This window comes from Eleutherodactylus coqui, chromosome 10 (genome assembly GCF_035609145.1).
Source record: "Eleutherodactylus coqui strain aEleCoq1 chromosome 10, aEleCoq1.hap1, whole genome shotgun sequence".
Classification (NCBI taxonomy): Eukaryota; Metazoa; Chordata; class Amphibia; order Anura; family Eleutherodactylidae; genus Eleutherodactylus; species Eleutherodactylus coqui.
In genome coordinates, this window is record NC_089846.1 from 70,363,592 (window position 1) to 70,386,294 (window position 22,703).

Sequence of the window (22,703 nt, forward strand, 5' to 3'; positions counted from 1 at the left end):
GTGGAGCTATGAAATTTCTCCAAATATAGGAGATTTTCCTGGTGTTGGATCTAACCTCTTCTAAAACAGTTTCGACATTCGTCCTTGGTCTGGTGGATTTGTGTTTGGTTAGGAAGTCCCCCACTACTTTTCTCATGTGTGCTAGTTGCAAGAATGAGAAGTTGGTGTTGAGGGCCAATGTTTCAATGATATCGTCTGGTGTCTTGTGCGCCTGGGCCTGAATGTCTCCTACTCTGCTGCCCTGGAGTTTCTTCCATACACTCAGGGATCCCGGATCTGGAGGGATCTCCAGCAGTCTATTCAGACTTCGAACAGGTATCAGTGGAGATGGGGTAGGGGCCAGTGTCTCCGTATGTTTGTCCCAAATCTCACACGGGCCTCTGAGGAGTGCATTGAAGCCCTTTGCTCTATAGAGGTTACTTCTGGGGAGCCACAGGTCCTCCACTAGGGAGTCACCATGTGCCGCCGGCGCCAGGTCCCACAACAAGGGGTCTCTTGAAGGCTGTGTTAGGTCTGCCCAATATCTGAGTTGGATGGCTTGATAGTAATCCCGGATGCATGGCAGGTCCATCCCTCCCTCTGCTCTTCTTTTAACCATCAAGTTGTAGGCTAGTCTAGGTCTCTTTTGTTTCCAGACAAAGCCCGTACATGCGACTCTAATAGATTTGAAGAAGGCGAGTGGGAGGTGTATTGGGATCATGCGTAGTTTATATAGGACTATGGGGAGTACGTAAGATTTCAAGATGTTTTTGCGTCCAAACCACGACAGGCTTGGTAGGTCATAGGTTTGTAGTAATTCTTTAATTTGGGCTATTAAGGGGTGGAAGTTATGTGCGTATAAGTCTTTAGTTCTTTTAGTGAGTTTTATTCCTAAGTAGTCTGTCGCCGTCTCGGACCAGGCAAAGGGGGAGTTCGCTTTTAGCGAGTCGCGTTGCGTTTCTGGGATTGAAATATTAAGTATCGTGGACTTGGTGAAGTTGACTTTAAAATTTTGAGAATTTGCCAAAGTCTCGTAAGATAAAAATCAGTCTGGGCAGGCTCCTCTCTGGCTTGGTGATCACAAACATAATATCGTCTGCAAACGCGGTAGCCGAAAGGGTATGCGAGCGGACCTTCAATCCCTCCATGACCGGGTCTTGTCGGAGCCATTGTAGCAGGGGTTCTATGGAGAGAATAAAAAGTATGGGGGAGAGCGGGCAGCCTTGATGTGTCCCGTTCCTGATCTCGAATGGTGGTGAGAGGGATTCATTTATTTTGAGTCTGGCATGCTGGTTTGAGTACAGGGTAAATATTGCCGAGATAAAGGGTCGTGGGAGATTGAAGCGCAGCAGAGCTCTCTCCGTGAAGGTCCAGTCGACCCTGTTAAAGGCCTTCTCGGCATCCTTGCTCACGAAGGCTACAGGGATTTTGCTGGTTTGAGCATACTTAATAGCATGGAGAAGTCGAAGGCAATTTCCTCTTCCCTCTCTACCTCGGACGAACCCCGCCTGCTCTGGGTCAATCAGTGTGGGGATGAATTCTCCTAGTCTTCTGGCTAGTAGCTTGGCCCAGATCTTTATATCTAGGTTAATTAGTGATATCGGCCTGTAGCTACTACACTGCGTCGAGTCTTTGCCATCTTTTAAAATAAGAGTAATATGAGCTTCTTGGGCTTGCTTGGGTAGGCATGCTCCCTTTAGGAGTGCATTAAGTGTGTCAGTGAGTTTGGGGATTAGTTGTGTTTTGAAGGCCTTGTAATAAGTGACTGATAGGCCCTCAGGACCTGGGCTCTTGCCACGTGGGAAGGAGTCAAGTACTTCTTTTTCTGTGATTGGGGTTAATAGTGAGGTCGCATCTGCTTCACTCAGCTCCGGTAGTTTTAAAGATCTCAGAAAAGCGTCTATTCTGTCGCTTACAATCTGCTGGGGCAACGGACATTCCCCTTCCTTTAGGTTGTACAACCGTGAGTAGAAGAGTTGGAACTCCTTCGCTATAGCTGCAGTGGAGGAGACTCTAGGTCCGGCCTGCGTTTTAATAGTGATGATAGTATTCCTTTTCTTGGCCTTTTTTAGTCATAAGTTCACTGCCTCGATTGCCATGGGCATAGAAGGCCTGTTTTAGGTACATGTGTTTTTTATTGAACTTGTCTGTCAGACGGCATTTCAATAGGTGTCTGAGGGCGGTTAGTTCGTCTAGGTTCTTTTTGGTCTGGGACTGTTTTGCTACCTGCTCTAGCTTTGTTATTTGATCTAGTAGCTTGTCTATTTCTTTTTGATTTAGCTTTTTCGTCCTTGAACCTAGCGCTATTAAGAGACCTCTAACAAAAGCATTGTGAGCCTCCCACACCAATGGCAATCCTACACTCCCTTCGGAGTTAATCTTAAAGTATTCTTCTAGGAGATCACCTATTTTTAGATTTCTCTTGTAGGGAGTCCAGGAGAGAGTCGTTCAGGCGCCATCTCCATTCACCCGGGGTGAGGTCTGGTAAGCTAATATCGATATGAATGGGGGCGGGGTCCGAGATGGTAACAGGGTCAATGCTTGCTCTACTCAGGTGGTTGAGTAGACCTGAGGAGATGAGGAAGTAATCGAGTCTTTGGAAAGAATGATGTACTTGGGAAAAGTGGGAAAAGTCCTTAATTGAGGGGTGAAGGGAGCGCCATGCATCCAGGATCACGAGCTCCTCTATAGAGCGTAAAAGGCGCCTCAGTTTTTTCTGTGTCTGGGAGCGACCCGTCGAGAAGTCCATCAAAGGGCATAGGGTGACATTTAGATCCCTTCCCAATATGATGTGTCCTATAGCGAACTGTTTTAGGATTTCAAGCTGTTTGATAAAAGTAAAGAAAAAAACGGTAGTCCTGCGCTACTTGCCTTAGAGAGGACCGATTTTGGGTATCTCAACAATAGGTCTCAAATTAGAGACAAAGATGTTTATTAATACAAAAAGAGGTCACAGCCTCATAAGGTAACAAAATACTTGCGTGATCCTTGCGACGCGTTTCGGCATACCAGACGCCTTTTTCAAGCATAAAATCACATAAACAAAACATGATATAAATAGCACCGAAGTAAACTACATGCCCTTTGCTGGAGGTCACTGAAAATGTGTCCGCTTCCGATGCACAGCGCCATTTTGGCGCCGGGAAATGACGTTTCCCTCAGAGTGACGCGCTGTGGGGCGCCCTGGGACCGACGTCAGAAGCTGACGTCAAGAGCCATACCACGTGACTCGTCCCCCGGAGACACGCTTCCCTAGAATGTAGAAGGAGCGCAGCGGTGCGTTCCATTAGACGTGTCACGTGGCCCGCGAGGGGATGGCGTACAGTTGGAGCGCAACGTACGTTCCATCTACTACATACAGAATGAATCTCACTTCTGCATCTAATGATTATTTTAAACACAAACTGCCCTATTTGTAGATGTATGTATACTTAAAACGGGGCAGTTCTATTCATAGCAAAATGACGATAAAACATAAAAATGTGCAAACACCGAAGCACTATCATAATGGATCACAATAAGTGTGTAAAACTCGTTAAAACTATTAGCACATTACTAAAAAGGTTTATATAATACATAATTCATAGACAATTATAATGTGTAAAACTGAATTGAATTAATCCCAATTATCCTTAAAGGGGTTGTCTCGCGGCAGCAAGTGGAGTTATACACTTCTGTATGGCCATATTAATGCACTTTGTAATATACATCGTGCATTAAATATGAGCCATACAAAGTTATTCACTTACCTGCTCCGTTGCTGGCGTCCCCGTCTCCATGGATCCGTCTAATTCTGATGTCGTCTTGCTTTTTTAGACGCGCTTGCGCTGTGCGGTCTTCTCCCCTTCTGCTCTGTCCGGCACGAGCGGCGTTCTGGCTCCGCCCCTTCTACGTGTCATCGCGTAGCTCCGCCCCGTCACGTGTACCGATTCCAGCCAATCAGGAGGCTGGAATCGGCAATGGACCGCACAGAGCCCACGGTGCACCATGGGAAAGGACCCGCGGTGCATCGTGGGTGAAGATCCCGGCGGCCATCTTGGTGAAGGAAGAAGGAAGACGTCGCAGAGCGGGGATTCGGGTAAGTAATATGTTTTGTTTTTTTTTTTTAACACATCCCTTGGGGTTGTCCTGCGCCGACCGGGGGGCCTATGGGGAAAAAAAAAATCAGTTTCGGCGCGAGACAACCCCTTTAATAACGCTTAAATAGTAATTATAGGAATAGGGGTAATACATATAAAATTAATAATAAATTATTATATTCTATATGAGCTCATCAATCAGAATAAAAAGATAATAATCTTCCTATATGTATCGTGTAAAAGAAAATAGTTGGAGGTATTTTTTTCAAAACATTTTTTTTCAAAGATTCGTTAAGACCCCTAGGGAACAAAGTGTCCATACGGAATATCCAAAACATCACGTGTTTTTAGACGAGAAAAGGACCTAGAGATTATGGATTCTAATGGTATAACTTTCAACAGAGATGCGTTTTTCTGATGTTTCTCTAGGAAGTGTTGGGAGACACTGTTTTTGAAAACCCTTTGAAATATTATGCCTGTGTTGGTTTATTCTAGTTCTTAGTGTTTTTGTCATGCGCCCAATATACTGCAAGCCACACGGACATTCTAGAAGGTATATGAGGAAGGATGAACTACAGTTCAGAAATTGACTAATCCCCATCAACCTGTTCTCCCGATTCACAAAAATATCTTTTTTCCCTTGTACTAATACCGAACAGCACTTGCACCAAGCTTTCAGGCATTTATAGGTGCCTGCCACCATATTAGAATGTACTGAACTCTGTTCCGTACAATGAGATTTATCTGGGTTCGAAGGGGCCAAGATATTTTGTAAAGTCCTGTTTTTATGATAAATTATTTTTGGGATATCCAAAATATTGTCCTGAAGAAAAGGATCTTGTTGTAAAATAGACCAATGTTTTTTCATAATATTTTCAATTTCCTTATATTGCACATTAAATTTGGTGATAAATAAAGGTTTTTTGTTATTAAAATCTTTCTTAGTTCTGTTTATATCAATACTGTCCCTATTACTCGTAAGTGGTTTGTCCGAGGATGTATCGTGTAAATTTCGTTCGTATGCGGACATAATTCAAGGGGGTAACCTTTTTCTTGGAATCTGGTTATAAGAACTTTTGATTGTTCCTCATTAGGAGACTATAAACAACAATTTCTTTTGATTCTTTTAAATTGCCCTTGGGGTATATTGAGTTTCCAACGCTTTTGGTGACAGCTACCAAAATTAAGGAAGCTGTTGCAATCTGTTGGCTTGAAATGTGTTTTAGTGTTAATATGGCCTCTTTCAGATGATAAAACTAGATCTAGAAAAACTATCTCTGTTTTATTAATATGATTTGTTGATAAAGCAACTATTATAAGCCTACTGGGACACTGGGTGCTGACATGATCACCTTAGGGTGACATGCCTGGCACCAGGTGAGTTATTACACTACATCATATCAATTGCCTTTAAAGGTGTTTGGCGCTCTCCTTGACCTCTATCCCTTAAGCTGTTTGATAAGCCATGGGACTTGATCTGAGTTTGGTGTATACAGATTGGCGACTGTCAATTTTATATTAATTGAGTCTCTCAAAAAGAGCACTCTTCCCTCCCCGTCCTGGAATTGTGTGTCGAGTTTAAAGGGGATTGATGCTGTCGTGACACCTTTAGCTGCTGTAGTGGTATGTGTGTTGTGATAGTATTGTTGGAACCCCAACCCTGAAAGAGGAAATTGTCTATCCTTTTTGAAATGTGTTTCTTGAAGAAACAAGATTTTGGTCTTACATTTTTTGAGGAGGTGCACCACATTGTGTCTTTTGCGCGGTGAGTTGAGGCCCCGGGCGTTGAACGACGTGAGTCGGAAAGAGGTCATGGTAGTCCTTGGATCGCTTGTCGGTAGCCGGACCTATAGATCTGAGCAAGAGAGAAAGAAGATAACTGATCAGCCTTCCACGCAACCGGGAGGGGGGGAGTGTGTGCTGCTGCTCCGCAACCCCCCGAGGGCAAGCCACCAGAGGACGACTGCGCAGACGTGCCCAGAAGCCAGAGGGGGTGGATAGGGAGGCGGGAGCGGGAGATCACAGGGGGGAAAGGCGGTGGGAAAGAGGTACAGGTCAAGGCGTAAAGGGAGTTCCACTGGGTCACCGGCTTCACAGCGGGGTTTTGTCGATAGGTAAGAGTATAGGCTCGGCGTGCCCGAAGAGGTCAGGCCCCATCACTTCTAAGTATTAACTAGAGATTAAAGAGTTAGGTAAGCAGAGGACATGGTTAACGAAAGTGGGGAAAAAAGTTATCATAAGACATTATAATAGGCCAACTGTGTAAGTCGGCGACTACTTGTTCTCTGGGGGTCCTTGGTTTTCAGTCTGTCGAGGCTACCCGTTCTGCTCCTTCTCAAGTGTCCTCATATACGGCGTTTTCTCTATTTTTCTTTTTCTTCTCTCTGGGCGATTTCACGCCTCCAGACGGCCGCTTAGTCGCGGCAGAGGGCAATGAAGGAAGCGTTGGCAGATCTGGTAGCGGGAGCCAGGACGGAATTTCAATTGGCTCTATTTCTAAAAGCTGCCAGCATTTTTGGTGGTCCTCCGGTGTTCTGATGTTTAATCTGCGACCTCTCAGGTTAATTCCCAAACCGAAGGGGAACAGTCAAGAATATCTAATGTCTTTCGCTCGTAGAGCCTCCAGTAAGGGTCTCATCAGGCGAAGCTTTGTCAGAGTCGTCTGGGCGAGGTCTTGGTAAAATTGTAGAGAAGCTCCAGATTGTATTGTATCTCTTTATTGGTCCTAGAAGCTTCTAGTAGAGCTTGAGCATCTGGGTTTGTTAGGAGCTTGCAAATTACATCCCTTGGGGGGGATCTGTTCCTGAGGGTGGATGTCTCAGTGACCTGTGAATGCGTTCTATTGAGATGCATGAAGCTCTTTCTTGGCCCAGAAGAAGGGTAAACAGTTCGCTGGCGATTCTTGGCAGTGCTTCCGCCGCCCACGATTCTGGGAGGCCTTTGATTCTAATATTGTTCCGCCTATTGCGGTTCTCAATATCTTCCTGTAGAATCAAGGTGCGGTTCAGCTGGTGGTGATGTTTTTGGACCAGTTGAGCGAGTTCTGTAGAGTGCGTGATAATGTTTGATGAAGAGGATTCTAAAGCTTCGACCCTTTTCCCCATAGATTTGATATCCTCTTTGATCTCTGAGAGGTCAGATTTGATTGGCCTTAGAGAGTTAGTGATTAGATCCCTCATAAAGCTTCTAGAGAGTTGCTCACTTTCTTCTCCTTCCGATGATGCCATATCCTCTCTTTCCAGGCCGGTAGGGATCGGGATTGCAAGATTCAGTGACTTCTTGCTAGCAGGATGGGGAGATCTTGAGACTCTTTCCTTGAAGAATTTTTGCATGTCAGGCTGTCCTTTAGTTGGTCGCGGTGTGCCAATTGAATCGCTGCTCTTATCTCTACTATTTTTTGCAAAATTATTCGTGTGATGGGGCCCGACAATCGGCCCGTCCTTTCAGGGGGCCATTTTGTAGGTGTGACCCTGCGTAGCTTTTTTCAGGTCGGTGTGGCTGTTAATTCGAGTTCGGGAGCTGACGTTCAGCCAAGATGTTCCGGAGCTACAGTCTATCTTGCTCCCTGGGGGAGCATGCAAGTGGATGCGGCAGTGCCCCGAGGGTGCTTTTGGGGTGAGTGATAATGCAGGGCGTCCACAGCTGGTGTTTCTGCCGGGAGACATCAAGTTGGAGTTGGGAAGGGCTTATTCTTCGGGGTGTCTTAGCCTTCTATTCGGGTCCACAATACAGATAGATCTGTTGAGTAGGGGTTGGGGGTATGGGCCCCGGCCTTGAAGTCTCAGGCAGGATTTTCTTTGTTTTCGGGGGCGCGCAACGGGGTCGCGGTCCTCGGTGGGGTAGTATGTGAATTGTCCAGTTCGATGGAGCTCGGCAGAGCAGAGTAAAGGGAGGCGTCTGATATACCCTGCCGGTTCTTGATGACTGGGCTGGGTCCCTAAGTGGGGGGTTAGGTATGGTCGGGCGGGCGCTAGATCTGTGCTTATACTTTCCCAGTCACCGGGCAGAAGTTCTATTGCCCTTTGTCAGGCTTCTTTTCGCCCTGTGGCGGTGTTTACGCTGGTTCAGTGTGGGTCACCTAGCCTTGGGGAGGCTGGCTGCCTGTCTGTCCTTATCTCCCCCTCTCAGGGCAGATATAAAGGTGGGTGAGTGGGGATTTAACACTCTCCCCACCCGTATGGATGAGGCCGGAGGGGAACTCACTGTCGTTCTCTTCTACAGGAGGGAGGGTGGGGGATGTGATCCGACTCTCTCTGGGAACCGCGGGAAGACTGCAGCGCAGGGGTGCAGAGGCGTGCGTGTAGGCCGAGTCGGCAGGGCTGCTGTATAATGCGGACCTTTCCGTGATCTATACTGGTCGGTTGGGGTGTGCGGTAAGGGTGGAGGGTTGTACTGCACTCTTACAGTTCTTTAAAACGGGTTCTCCTGCTCCAGCCCTTGTCCCGCCATCCGCTTACCTCCGCTGTATCTCTGCTCCGACTCCTTTCTGCGGTCTGCACCTACCACCTCTGGTCGGGTTCTGCCTTGGGTGTCTCCTCGGATGGCTGCTGGCGACCCGCTGTGTAAGTCCAAGCTCCCGGGTTCAGTCGCGCTTCCGTTCCGACGCGAAAACCTTAGTCCCCGGCTCTTCGCTCGGTGCTAGACCTTGGCGGGTAACTTCTACGTGGGGTCTGGGTCGTCTCTTTTTGTTCCTCAGCTTACAGAAACGATGATGCAGGTGTTGAATGGCGTGTCCAGAGGTTGGAAGCACCGATATCTCAGTTTAAGTCTCTCTGGCTGTATGAGCGGGAGCTCCGTGCGTCCGCTGTCTCTGCTAGCTAGGCCTTTTTGTGTTTGTGATGAAATCTGCTTTCTTCTAGACGTAGAGGATGCCCTCTTGTTACCGTCGCAGTCCTGGGTATAAACAGATCATGGGAGAGATCCTTGTATTGTCCCCTCATGTATTTATCGTAGTTATTTGATCACCCCTTAGCTGTCTTTTTTCCAGGGTAAATAATTCCAATTTGGATAGCCTCTCCGGGTATTCCAGTCCCCTCATTCCATGTATTAATTTAGTTGCCCTTCTCTGAACCCCCTCAAGAACTGTAACATCTTTCCTGAGCACCGGTGACCAGAACTGTACGCAGTATTCCATGTGGGGCCTAACAAGTGCCTTTATATAGTGGAAGAATAATGTTCTCATCCTTCGTCCCTATACCTCTTTTAATGCACCCCAAGACTTTATTTGCTTTGCAGCAGCTGGCTGGCATTGGTTACTCCAGTTTAATCTACAATCCACTAGTACCCCCAAGTCTTTTTCCATATCACTTTTCCCTAGCAGTACCCCATTTAGTGTATATTGGTGACATCCGTTCCTCCTGCCCCATGTGCATAACTTTACATTTATCAACGTTGAACTTCATTTGCCATTTTTCTGCCCAAGCCCCCAGCTTATCTGGGTCTGTTTGTAGCCTTACATTGTCCTCCGTTGCATTGATTATCTTGTATAATTGTGTCATCTGCAAATATTGATATTTTACTGTGCAGCCCCTCTATCAGGTCGTTGATAAATATATTGAACCCTGTGGCACCCCGCTAGTGACGGTGGCCCTATCAGTACGAATCGTTTATTACCACCCTCTGCTTTCTATCTCTGAGCCTTTACCCAGATACACACGTTTTCACCCAACCCAAGCTGTCTCATTTTATATATCAGCCTATTATGCGGCACGGTGTCAAATGCTTTAGAAAAGTCCAGATATACTAGATCAATAGACTCTCCCAGGTCCAGCCTAGAGCTTACTTCATCGTAGAAGCTGATCAGATTGGTCTGACATGATCGACCCTTCATGAACCCAGGCTGGTGACGAGTTATTCCGTTGTTCTCCTTGAGGTATTCTAGGATGGCATCTCTCAGAAACCCCTCAAATATTTTTCCAGTTACTGTGAGACTTACCAGCCTGTAGTTACCAGGCTCTCTTTTGGCCCCCTTTTTGTATATTGGAACTACATTGGCAATGCGCCAATCCAGTAGTACAACCCCGGTCTTGATAGTATCCATAAATTTTTTTTTTTTAAAAGTGGCCTAGCTATCACATCACTTAGACCCCTGTCCACGACAGTGATTTTGCCGGCCGACGCTTCCCATAGCATTGCTATGGAAAGCACTGGCACCTGACGACGAGTAAGAATCGCTGCGATTTTCCGCTCATGGCGGGCAATTCACAGCATGCTGCGAATTGCCCCGATTCTCCGCGGTCAGCCTATCTATTAGATAGGGCTGACCGGCGGCGGTTCCGCGGCTCCTGGGCGGATTTTCGCTGCGGGATACCGCATCGCCTGTGGACGGCCAGCCTTAGTTCCCTTAGAAATCTTGGGTGTAATCCATCTGGACTCGGCGATTTATTGATTTTAATCTTCTTTAACCAGTTTCGCACTTCCTCCTGTGTTAGGTATGTAATATTTTGCGAGGGGTTCATTTTATTCCCCTGCATCTCGTGTGGCATTTCCTTTTCGTTCGTGAATACACTTAAAAAGAAAGTATTAAAAAGGTTTGCCTTCCCTCCATCTTCAATGATTTCTCCTGAATTATTTGTTAAAGGCCCAGTGCTCTCGGTGCAAATCCTTTCACGGTTAATATAATTGAAGAATAGTTTGGGGTTGTTAATGCTCTTTGGCGATCAGACTTTCTGCCTCCTCCTTCGCAATTGTGATCTTTTCTTTGCATATATTTTTTTTTCCCTGTATGATTTTAGTGCTTCTCTGCTCCCTTCTTGTTTTAATAGTTTCAACATTTCAGGGTTTTTTTTCCGTTTATAACTCTCTCTCCCCCCCCCCCCCCCTTCCTTTTTAAACTTATCCCATTTTTAGTCTGTACTGTTATTTTTGAGGGTGTTGTGCCAATTAATGTTACTGATAGTAGTTTTGAGCTGATCAAATTTTGCTTTACTAAAGTTTAGTTTATTTGTCGCTCCCTGATGAGGCTTCTTATTGAATGACAGCTGGAAGTTAATTATATTGTGGTCACTGTTCCCCAATTGCCCCTTAACCTGTACCCCCGTTATTCGGTCCGGTTTGTTAGTTAATACCAAGTCCAGAGTGGCCCTCCCTCTAGTTGGCGCCCGCACAAGTTGGGTAAGGTAGTTATCTTTAATTCTCAAGAACTTATCACCCTTGTGAGATTTCCAGGTCTCATACCATATTATATCCGGATAATTAAAGTCCCCCATGATAATTACTTTGTTGCGGATTGACACCTTCTATTTGCCTTAATAAGATTTCAGTTTCTTCTGTTGCTTTTGGTGGCCCATAGAAAACCCCCTATCAGGATTGTGTTATTTTTTTCTCCCTGAATTTCTACCCATAGAGATTCCACATGTTCATCTCCTGCCCCTATATCCTCCCATAGCCTCGGCATTAAGTGCGATTTAACGTACAGACATAGCCCTCCTCCTTTCTGGTTTCTGGTCTCTTCTGAAGAGATTGTATCCTTGTAAATTCACCGCCCAATCTCACTTATCAAGCTATGTTTCCGTTATTCCAACTATATCATAGTTTTCATCAGTCATTCTCTTTCCCTATTCGGAGAGACCTGGCTCAGGCGTGTTTCAAATTCCTGGGTTCTAGGGGGTGGGAGCATCTTCTTGGGCTACACCATATATTTTTCTGCTTGCACCCGGATTGCTTCTTTAGCTTCAGAAGTTCATGACTTGCATGTCATGGAGGTTTAAGGTTTGCAGCATGACAGGTGGGGACCTTCTAAAGCCCCCAAGGCCGCCACTGCAGTTTGCCTATCAAGCCATTCCTGTGGTGTCCCTCGATAGTCTGCCTGTCCGTTTGATAGCTTATATTATTCTGCAATCAACCACAAGTTCATGTCCCCTCTTGTGACTAAAGTAAAATATAAAAATCAGTTAAAAAATGTAATTAAAATAAGTTTAAAAAAAAAAACCCTTTAGCCATAATTTTTATAATATAAGAATCTAAATTAAAAAAAAATTGATATTGCAGTGTCCAAAAAAGTCCCATTTATCCTGCATGGCAAAAGTCAGAAAATCTTTTTTTATTTATTTTTTGTCACCTAGTCGCAAGAAAAAAATGTAATAAAAGCTATCAAAAAGTCATGTGTACTCGAAATGGTACCCAAAGAAACTACAGGACTTCCAACGAAACTCGCACAACTATGCTAATGGGAAAGTTAAAAAGTTACGGTTGTCAGAAGATGGTGGCAAAAAATAACTTTTTTTTTTTCCAAAGAGGTTTTTTTTTTTTTTTTTTTTTTTAAAGTAGTCCCTTAGACAGCGACATTGATGGATAAATAATAGTTAAGTGTTTTTAAAAGTGGGGAATAAAAAACAAACAGAGCTGCATCCCTAAGGAGTTAAAAACAAAATTGTCTCAATTTTCTCTATCGGGGCTGTGTAACTGTGCATGCAATGCACAACAGGATTCTCAATACGCTGTGCAATTCTGCAAGTAAAACATATTGAACTCATTATGCCAAATAGTCAGTCATTTAAATTGGGGCGTGGTTGTATCCTTTCCATTAAAAAAATGCCCTACTAGCGAAAAAAATACACTAATATACGCCAACACAAGCACATCAAAAGCCTCGTTCATAGCACAAATGGGTTGCATGAGGTGTGCACAAACATGCATCCGCCCATGTGAAGGAGACCCTAGGTCAGCTTCATACGACAGCAAGTGCAATTGCAAGTGCCTTAACGCAATGTGGTTGCGCCATGAAGGGGGCTTTTTTGCACCTATAGCAGTTTATTTTACTGCGCCTTTTCTGTCCGCATGATTCAGTCCCCATACAGCTGTCGTTGATGGGCTGCACATCGTCCTGCTGACACTGGCAGATCTACAGCTGAGCAGCCATCTTTAGGCTCCCATAAACGAGCTGCCTAGCCATTAGGGGGAGCAAGTGCTTGCCGACTAATCTCTGTCAGACTTACACAGCTTGATTGGCCAAAAGAACATTCAGGTGAAAGCTCTCATCAGACTAGTGGGTTAAAAGGCCCTCTAGAAGCACATTGCAATTTACTGCTATGAGGGCTCCTTTAGACTGTTGAGGGCAATATTGGGCCGTTCTCTTGCCACCATGTTAAAACCCCGTATCACGAGGAGTTTTCATGTGAAAAGGATGAGAGGATGCAGAGATCCTCCGGCGGGGCTGTTGCATTGAAAACATGGGGCGATATCGCAGAAATATGGGGCACGCTGTGATGTGTTTCCCGCATCATGGTGCCATGTGGAAATACATCACTCATGTGCATGAACCCATTCAAAAGAATGGGGTTCATATTGTGTGAGAGTTGCACGTCTCACAATGCACATGTCTCGCACGATTTTCTTGCTAGTGTTAAGGCCCCCTCAAAAACTAAAGGGTAAAGTCTGTGTTTGTACAGTTAATTGTAGCTAGGATTTTCCTGTATCTGGAGAAGAGACCAGGCAATCCTCTATCACACAAGTGCATAGTCGTCCTTGTCCCGTGCTGGACTAGGACATTTTGATGCAAGCATGCATTGGGACCTTCTCTGCATTTGCAGTCCGGATGTTTCAACTTCTGAGTCCTCCTGTGTGCCAACTACACTCCTGGGTTTGTCCACCTCTTCTTCTAATTTAGGAGCAAGTTTTTTTGCTATTGAGCCTTCTATGGGAACTATCTACACACGGTGCTAGTCATAACAAGTAGATTAGCCCTAGAAATATAGTTGACTCTTTATTCTAGATACCGATATGTGCACCATTTTTCAAGTGCATTCAATTTACATACCATGCCAAGCCAAAAGTGTTAGGAATTCAATTTCCAAATAAACGTGCTCATTCTTTGTCCCCACAGAGTAATATTGGTGGAATATAGCTGTCCTTCATTGAAATATCATCTCCAAGTCATGTGTTCTAGCGGCTTCTTTATAATGTCTCCTGTTACTCTGTTGTAAAGCATGACACCTGAAGAGTCTGACTAGTAAGTGTGTCTATGTAGATCACGGCATTGGAAGGGTTCACAGAGGGAGCGCGCTCCCTCTGTGACGTCATCAGGCCCTCTCGATTTAATCACAGAGAGCCCGGTTGGTTGCCATGGTAATAGGACGTCACCTACAGGAGTCCTGTATTACCACTGCCTATGATCGCTGTAATAAGCGATAAGGCATTGCAGAGAGAAGTCCTGCAATGCCTTATCATAGCGATCATCGGTGCTATGATGTAAGTCCCCCAGAGGGACACAAATGGTGTAAAAAAAAATAAATAAGATACAAATTATGTACAAAAGAAAAATGCAAAGGGAAAAAAAAACTTTTTTTGTGCTTTTTCTCATATTGGCATTAAAAAATTAAAATGCCACATACTTGGTATCGTCGTGTCCATAACGACGCGTACAAGTTGCGCGCACTTTTTATCCTGCATGGCAAAAAGCATAAAAAACTGAGGGAAAATGCTAATTTTTAGCCTTTTGCCTCCCATAAAAACGCAATAAAAGTGATCAAAAAAGCCGTATTTACTCCAAAATGGTACCTATAAAAAAAAAACAGCATGTCTCGCAAGATATAAGCCCTCACAGAGCCCCGTCCATGAAAAAATAAGTTATGGGACTTTGATTGCAGCGTTTTAGAAAAAATGTCATTTCCAAAAAAATAGCAGAATAGTGGGAAAAAAACCTAAAAAAATATAAGAATTTTGGTATCTTTGTAATCGTACTGACCCGCAGAAAAAAATGTATTGTCATTTATGTTGCATAATTAATGTAAAGAAATAAACCCAAAAATCTATGGCAGAATTTATGCGTTTTCTCTCCTTATAAAAAAAATTAGTTTAACATTATAGTCGATGTACCCAAAAATGGCACCAATAAAAAATACAGTTCGCCACACACAAAAAAAGACCCTTAAACGGCCATGTTGACAGAAAACTAAAAGTTATGGCTTTTGAAAAATTCGCTAAAAATCGGTGTCCTTAAGCCCAAAATAGGCCATCTTCTTAAGGTGTTAAACATAGCAGAGCAGCGGCTCAGGGTCCATGCACACATCAGAGAGGACTCGGGCCACAAACCTTGTGCGGAGTTTGATGGTTGCAGTGTGAGAGTTCCATGGTGAAAATCTGCACCATTTTCGCAAATAAAAACGTGACTGGGGTTTGTTAAATGTGTGTTTGAAAGATAGTTGCGGACATGGGGACACTCTAGTACCCTGTTGTACCGCCTCTAGCTTGGATACATGATGTTATATGGGTGGTCATGAAGGCTCTAGTATCCTGTTGTACCACCTCTAGCTTGGATACATGATGTGATACGGGTGGACATGGAGGCTCCAGTAGCCTGTTGTAGCGCTTCTAGTTTGGATACGAGATGTGATGTGGAAGGACATGGAGCCTCCGAGCGCCATATTTAGGACACATAAATGGAGTTTGTACTATGGCAAGTATTCTTCAGGAAGGGGACACTCGTTCCTGGAACTTCTTTTTATTTAACCTTCATTAAATGATTTTGTAACCTTGTTGGACGCTTTATTGATTAAAGTTCTTGGATTGTAATCTGTGGGGCCGCAGCTGATCCGTGTGCTTGTCAATCTTCCTGCATCTCCTAAAAGTGTATAGTCGCTCCACATCTCAGCTTGTGTGGATGCCTGGTACGAGCGCTTTAATAAACGATGACTGCTGTCTGACAACTGGACAGTAAAGTCTCTGTCATCCACCATTTTTGTGGTTGGATCCTTTGATTTCTGTCTATTCTTGGTGGTAAACTTGCTCTCCAGCTAAAATTGTTGCAGATGTTAAAGGTGTTGTCTACAGTTTTGTTTTTTTTCACTGATGACCTATCCTCTGAGTAGGTAATCGGTAGCTGGGCCCCAGTCCATGAGCTGATCATACGACCTAACGTTCTTATAAACTTTCAGCACAGTAACTGCATGTGCCGCCTTCACTCCCATTTAAATCGGTGGAAGTGCCACACTGCTACAGGACTGCCAGGTTCTATGTTGGTCACAGTCCTGACCAGGACAAGAACAGGACGTGCCGCAGCAGCATGGCTCTCCCGCTGACTTAAATGGGAGTGAAGCCAGCACATGCATGTCTCCCCTGTCTGCTAATGACCACATTCGGCCAAGCTTGAGCAAGACTAAAGCAGTAGAAACGTTGCCTGTTTTTTAACATGGAGCAATAAAGATTTACTGCTTTATTTAAACACTGCTGATGCTGCCACTTTTTGCTATTGTGTGGACGTTGGAGGGGATTGGAGGTCCATGGTTCCTGGAACGTGGCTCTGCATGATATTAAAATACACCTCTGCTGGAAACTGCATACGGAGTGCTGTGGGACTTGTAAACTATAAACCTTTAACCTCACATCTGGCCAGTGGGGCGGGCGATCGGCTGATGGACTGTGGTCCCCAGCGACAGACTGTCCCAGAGAATAGGTCCTTCATAAAATGTGGAACCTGCTAATCATTTGGTAATTGTTGCACGTACTTTGTATATTTTGTAATGGTAACGTGAAATGCAGTGAAAGTGTCTGGAAGAGCTGGAAAAAGTAGCCAGACAAGACGGGATATATTGTTTTATCAATGCTTCTAGTAACCTAGACCCTGCACTCATGTCAGCCACTGGGAGAAAGTTGTCCACTTATCGGACAATCAGAGAAAAGCTTGCATGTAACTATAGTTTGCTGAATTTCAGCATTTTTGGATGGAAAATTGATCAGTAGTTCATTTTTGGCAGTTTAATCCTTTAGTGGCAGCCAATACACCTTTTTACTGACCTCGCTAATGGGCTTTTGACCTGCAAATACATTTTTTTTTAAGGCAATTGCTTAGTTGATTTCTGACAGCTCTGTTCCTGCTCTAACTGACAGGAGTGGAGAAACCTCAGATCCTTTCTGGCAGGTTAACCTTTTGCATGCCACAAGGAATAGTAACTGCCGCATGTAAGCAGATGACAAGGGGGAGGCGTACCTTCTGTCATCTATCGCACCCCATAATGTGATCAGAAGGTACTCATGGCAACCTGAAGACCTCCATGTCTCCCATGTGACTCTGCCTATAAAGCCCTGCCTCCGGCAATCTTATAGGCTTAGTAGAATGCACTACGTAAGTAATAGTCTAGTGAATAAGTATATCCTACTGATGGAACTATTACATCTTCAAGTTCCCCTGAGGGACTAAAAAAATGCGTCAAAAAAGTTCAATAAATTAAGGTGGAAAAAATCCAGTTTCAAAATGATACATGTTTTTCCCCACAAAAACCCTGTTTAAATGGATAAAATCCTAAATAATTTTTTTTAAAGAACACCACACAATTGGTATTACTACATTCGTAACTACCTACATTCGTAACTACCCAAACAAAAAAAATAGAATTTGATAAACAAACGCCAGAATTGTTGTTTTTCTTTTGTAAACCTCCTAAAAAAACTCAATAACAATCCAGAAGTCACCGATACCCGAGAATAGTAGTAAGAAAACAAGCCGCCACAGCTCTGTTGCCAAGAAAATAACAATGCAATCAATCTTAGGCTAGGGTCACACGGGGCGGATTTGCCGTGGTTTTGCCGCAGCAGATCCGCCCGCGGCAAAACCGCCCGCGGCCGCTAATCCCGGGATTAGCCAGCCATGTGGATGAGATTTCTCAGAAATCTCGTCCACACGGGACGGCTAATCCGCTGCGGTAAATCCGGTTGAAACCGCCGCGGCTGCGGCGGCCACAGCCGCGATTTCAAAAGAAGCAGCATGTCCATTCTTCGCTGCGGCCGCGCTCTCCTCTATTGGAGCGCCCGCTGCAGCACGGCCGGGCCGCTTCAAAGCCGCCGCAGCTTAACCGCAGCGGTTCTCCCGGCGGAAATCTCGCGGTTTTTGCTGCGGCCAAACCGCGAGATTTCCGACGAAAATCCGCCCTGTGTGACCCTAGCCTTAGAATTGCGCGGTGCCAATTCAGTTTCTTAAAAATTAATTGTTGTAAAATCTATACATATAAACTTGGCGTGGCAGTAATCATGCTGATCTGCATCACAAGGTTGTTGGGTTATTTTTACGAATGAGGAACACCGTAAAAACAAAACTCCACAACGATGGCAGAGTTTCTGGGAAAACTTTCTATCACCCTTTCTTTCCCTGCAAAAAAAAAAAATTAAAAATTAAATTGTTCTGCAATGCATGTACCCTGGAGTTGGGCCTTTAAAAAATACTTGTTCCTAAAAACAAGCCCACACACAGCTATGTCAGCAAATTACAACTCTAGCGATACAACTTGGTCCTTGAAGCAAAACATAGGCTTGTCACTGAGGGGTTAAAACAGTGTAGCTGCACTTTCCAAAGGCTGCTGGTTGCTCACCTGGTGAATTGCAGCACCCTCGCATCTCCGTTTTGGGTTCATCTAATCTTTGCATGTTTTGTGATATTGGCACCTTGTAATGCTGTCCTTCTCCCTGCAGGTGGTGTCTTTTCTTCACGCCATCCTTCTGAATGACAAAATGGAGAACTTCACCACGGCTCTTGTTGTTTGTCCTCTGAACACAGTATTGAATTGGACCAACGAATTTGAAAAATGGCAGGATGGCCTCAATGATGATGAAGTGTTAGAGGTTGGTATATTCCTCGGGTAATAATGAGGTGATAAAGGTTGGTATATTCCTTGGGTGATGAAGTGATAGAGGTTGGTATATTCCCCAGGTGATGATGAAGTAATTGAGGTTGGGATATTCCTCGGAGGGGTTGGGATATTCCTCGGAGGGGTTGGGATATTCCTCGGAGGGGTTGGGATATTCCTCGGAGGGGTTGGGATATTCCTCGGAGGGGTTGGGATATTCCTCGGAGGGGTTGGGATATTCCTCGGAGGGGTTGGGATATTCCTCGGAGGGGTTGGGATATTCCTCGGAGGGGTTGGGATATTCCTCGGAGGGGTTGGGATATTCCTCGGAGGGGTTGGGATATTCCTCGGAGGGGTTGGGATATTCCTCGGAGGGGTTGGGATATTCCTCGGAGGGGTTGGGATATTCCTCGGAGGGGTTGGGATATTCCTCGGAGGGGTTGGGATATTCCTCGGAGGGGTTGGGATATTCCTCGGAGGGGTTGGGATATTCCTCGGAGGGGTTGGGATATTCCTCGGAGGGGTTGGGATATTCCTCGGAGGGGTTGGGATATTCCTCGGAGGGGTTGGGATATTCCTCGGAGGGGTTGGGATATTCCTCGGGTGATGATGCAGTGATAGAGGTTGGTACCGTATTTTAAGGCATATAAGACTACTCCCAACTGTTGACTTATACGCCGGGAATACGCTATAGGAAAAAAAATCAATATTCTCCTCCTGCGGCGCTGATGAAGGCTGTTGCTCCCTTTTTCACGCCGACAAAGCATTGCTTTATGGAGGCGGGGCTTGAATGCCCCGGCTCCAGAAAGCTAATGTTCTGATTGGCTAACTCAGCGCCGCGTCAGCCAATAAAAGCCAGACTCTGTTAACCAATCACAAAGAAAACAACGTACTGTTAGAAAAAGTTCAATCCTGCGCTACCGGGTACGGTACTGACCAGGGTGTACATATACTCGATACACTCCGTGCCCCAAATAAGAAAAACACTTACTTGGCAGAAAGGGGGTATGATGTCCAAACACCCCCTCCTCTAAGTGATGACTCCAAGTATATTAGCGGAACGAATGCCTCGCAGAAAGTGGCGGGGTTTTGGTGGCGGGGTTAGTGATGCTGATCCGCCCCCAACATGGCGTCTCACAGGGTAAGGAATGGACCTCTATTATTTTTCATTTTATATTTATATGGACATCATACCCCCCTCCTGCCAAGTAAGTGTTTTTCTTATTTGGGGCACGGAGTGTATCGAGTATATGTACACCCTGCTCAGTACCGTACCCGGTTGCGCAGGATTGAACTTTTTCTAACAGTACGTTGTTTTCTTTGTCTTTGGGGGGGTACCTCTGTTTTGAAGAGACCCTCGATTTATCCTGCAGCTCTCCCCTTCCTTAGGGGATTGGTCACTGGTACCCGAAGAATTTCTTAAAACGGACCTCGTGGCGCACTGCATATTCCCTATTAACCAATCACAGCCATTCAATGTTTTCAGATAATGAAGTGATAGAGGTTGATATATTCCTCGGGTGATGATAAAGTGATAGAGGTTGGTATATTCCACAGAGGTGTTGGCATATTCCTCAGGTGATAATGAAGTAATAGAGGTTAGTATATTCCTCGGGTGATGATTAAGTGCTAGAGGTTGGTATATTCTGCGGATGATGAAGAAGGGATAGAGGTTAGTATATTCCTAGGGTGTTGATGAATTGTTAGAGGTTGGTATATTATTCAGAGGTGTTGTTATATTCCTCGGGTGATGATAAAGTGTTAGAGCTTTGTATATTCCTCAAATAATGATGAAGTGATAGAGGTTGATATATTCTGCAAATGATGAAGTGTGTCAGAGGTTGGTATATTCTTCAGGCGATGAAATGTTAGAGGTTAGTGTATTCCTCAAGTAATGATGAAGTGTTAGAGGTTGTTATATTCCTTGGGTGATGATTAAAGGGGTTGTCCCGCGAAACAAAGTGGGTCTATACACTTCTGTATGGCCATATTAATGCACTTTGTAATGTACATTGTGCATTAATTATGAGCCATACAGAAGTTATCAGAAATTTACTTACCTGTTCCGTTGCTAGCGTCCTCGTTTCCATGGAGCCGTCTAATTTTCAGCGTCTAATCGCCAGATTAGACGCGCTTGCGCAGTCCGGGTCTTCTTCTTTTCTGAATGGGGCCGCTCGTGCCGGAGAGCGACTCCTTGTAGCTCCGCCCCGTCACGCGCCGATTCCAGCCAATCAGGAGCCTGGAATCTGCAATGGACCGCACAGAAGCCCTGCGGTCCACTGAGGGAGAAGATCCCGGCGGCCATCTTCAGCAGGTAAGTAAGAAGTCACCGGAGCGCGGGGATTCAGGTAAGCGCTGTCCGGTGTTCTTGTTTAACCCCTGCATCGGGGGTTGTCTCGCGCCGAACGGGGGGGGCTGTTGAAAAAAAAAAAACCCCTTTCGGCGCGGGACAACCCCTTTAAGTGATGGACATTGGGATATTCCTCGGCGCTGTTGGGATATTCCTCGAATTATGAGGAAGTGATAGAGGTTGGTACCATATTTCCCTGCATATAAGACGACTGGGCGTATAAGACTTATACTCCGGGAATATGCTGTAGAAAAAAAAAATCAATACTCCCCTCCTGCGGCGCTGCTGCAGACTGTCGCTCCCTACTCCACGCCGACAGAGCATTGCTTTCTGGATGCAGGGCTTGAGTGCCCAGGCTCCAGAAAACTAATGCGCTGATTGGCTACCTCAGCTCCGCGTCAGCCAATAAAAGCCAGCACTGTGTTAACCAATCACAGCCATTCAATGATGTCAGATGATGATGAAGTAATAGAGGTTGATATATTCCTCGGATGATGATGAAGTGATAGAGGTTGGTATATTTCTCAGAGGTGTTGGTATATTTTAATAGAGGTTAGTATATTCCTCAGGTGATGAAGTGTTAGAGGTTGGTATATTCCTCGGGTGATGATGAAGTGATACAGGTTGGTATATTCCTCGGGTGGTAATGAAGTGTTAGCAGTTGGTATATTCCTCGGATGATGATGAAGTGATAGAGGTTAGTATATTCCTCGGGTGGTGATGAAGTGTAAGGCTGGGTTCACACTGGGCAGATTTGCCGCAGAAATTCTGTCTGGAATTTCGCCACAGCAAGTCCGCATGCGCCTGCTAATCCCGGGGTTAGCCAGCCATGTTGACGAGATTTCGCAGAAGTCTCGTCCAAACGGGACAGCGAAACCGCCAAAGCAAAGCCGGCACGGATTTGGCGGCCGCAGTATGTTCATTTTTTTTTTCTTCCGCTGCATCCGCACTCTTTTCTATGGGAGTGTCGGCCGCAACGGAAAATCGAGCTGCCAATCCGCTTCAACCCCCGCGGGTTTTAAAGCAGCGGATTGCCGGCAGAAACCTCGTGGTTTTTCGCTGCGGCAAAACCGCTAGATTTCTGCCCGGATTCCGCGCAGTGTGAACCTAGCCTTAGAGATTGGTATATTCCTCAGATATGTTGGTATTTTCCTCAGGTGGTGATGAAGTGATACAGGTTGGTATATTGCTCAGGAAGTTATTTTGAATCCCTCGCCTTTGTAACTTGAGGTTTAGTTGACGCAACAGTTATCATAGCCTTAGCTATCAGCTATGCCTAATTTTATGCACCATGAGGAACAGTCCACTGATGTTTTTCAAGCTCTTCTGCAGCGTTTCATTATTGCATAGTTTATATAGAAAAAGGCGAAGCGTCTTATTTCTGGTGGTTGGACGATTATTATGGCCAAGTGCAGCACTTAGTTGCAAATCACAAACCAGGTCTGTGATGTTTGCATATATTAGTTCATTTCACATCCCACAAACTGGTTTAGCAGCCGACTCTGCTTTTGACCATTTTCATGAGTCTTTTACATGAGCATATTAATATTTGGAGAATCTCCACAAGTCACGTGAATTTTCTTAACCCCTGACGGACAATGTGCAGAGACAACTGCTAGGTAAGGCCCTTTTAGACACGAGAATCGCTCAAAAATCTGTCAAAGCAGTCTTTTGAGCTGTTCTCGTTCTGTCTAAATGCAGGGACATTGTGCAGTTTTTGTGCACTATTAGCTGATCACT

General features: G+C 45.1%; 1 protein-coding gene across 1 annotated transcript in view; it reads left to right on the forward strand.

Annotated features, from left to right (window-relative positions):
* The window catches only part of ATRX (ATRX chromatin remodeler), a 263,566-nt gene that overhangs the window by 119,435 nt on the left and 121,428 nt on the right, over nucleotides 1–22,703 (forward strand). Inside the window, exon 17 of the mRNA XM_066582073.1 lies at nucleotides 18,459–18,608. Coding sequence (XP_066438170.1) covers nucleotides 18,459–18,608 — 150 coding nt within the window. The remainder of the gene's footprint in view (nucleotides 1–18,458; nucleotides 18,609–22,703) is intronic.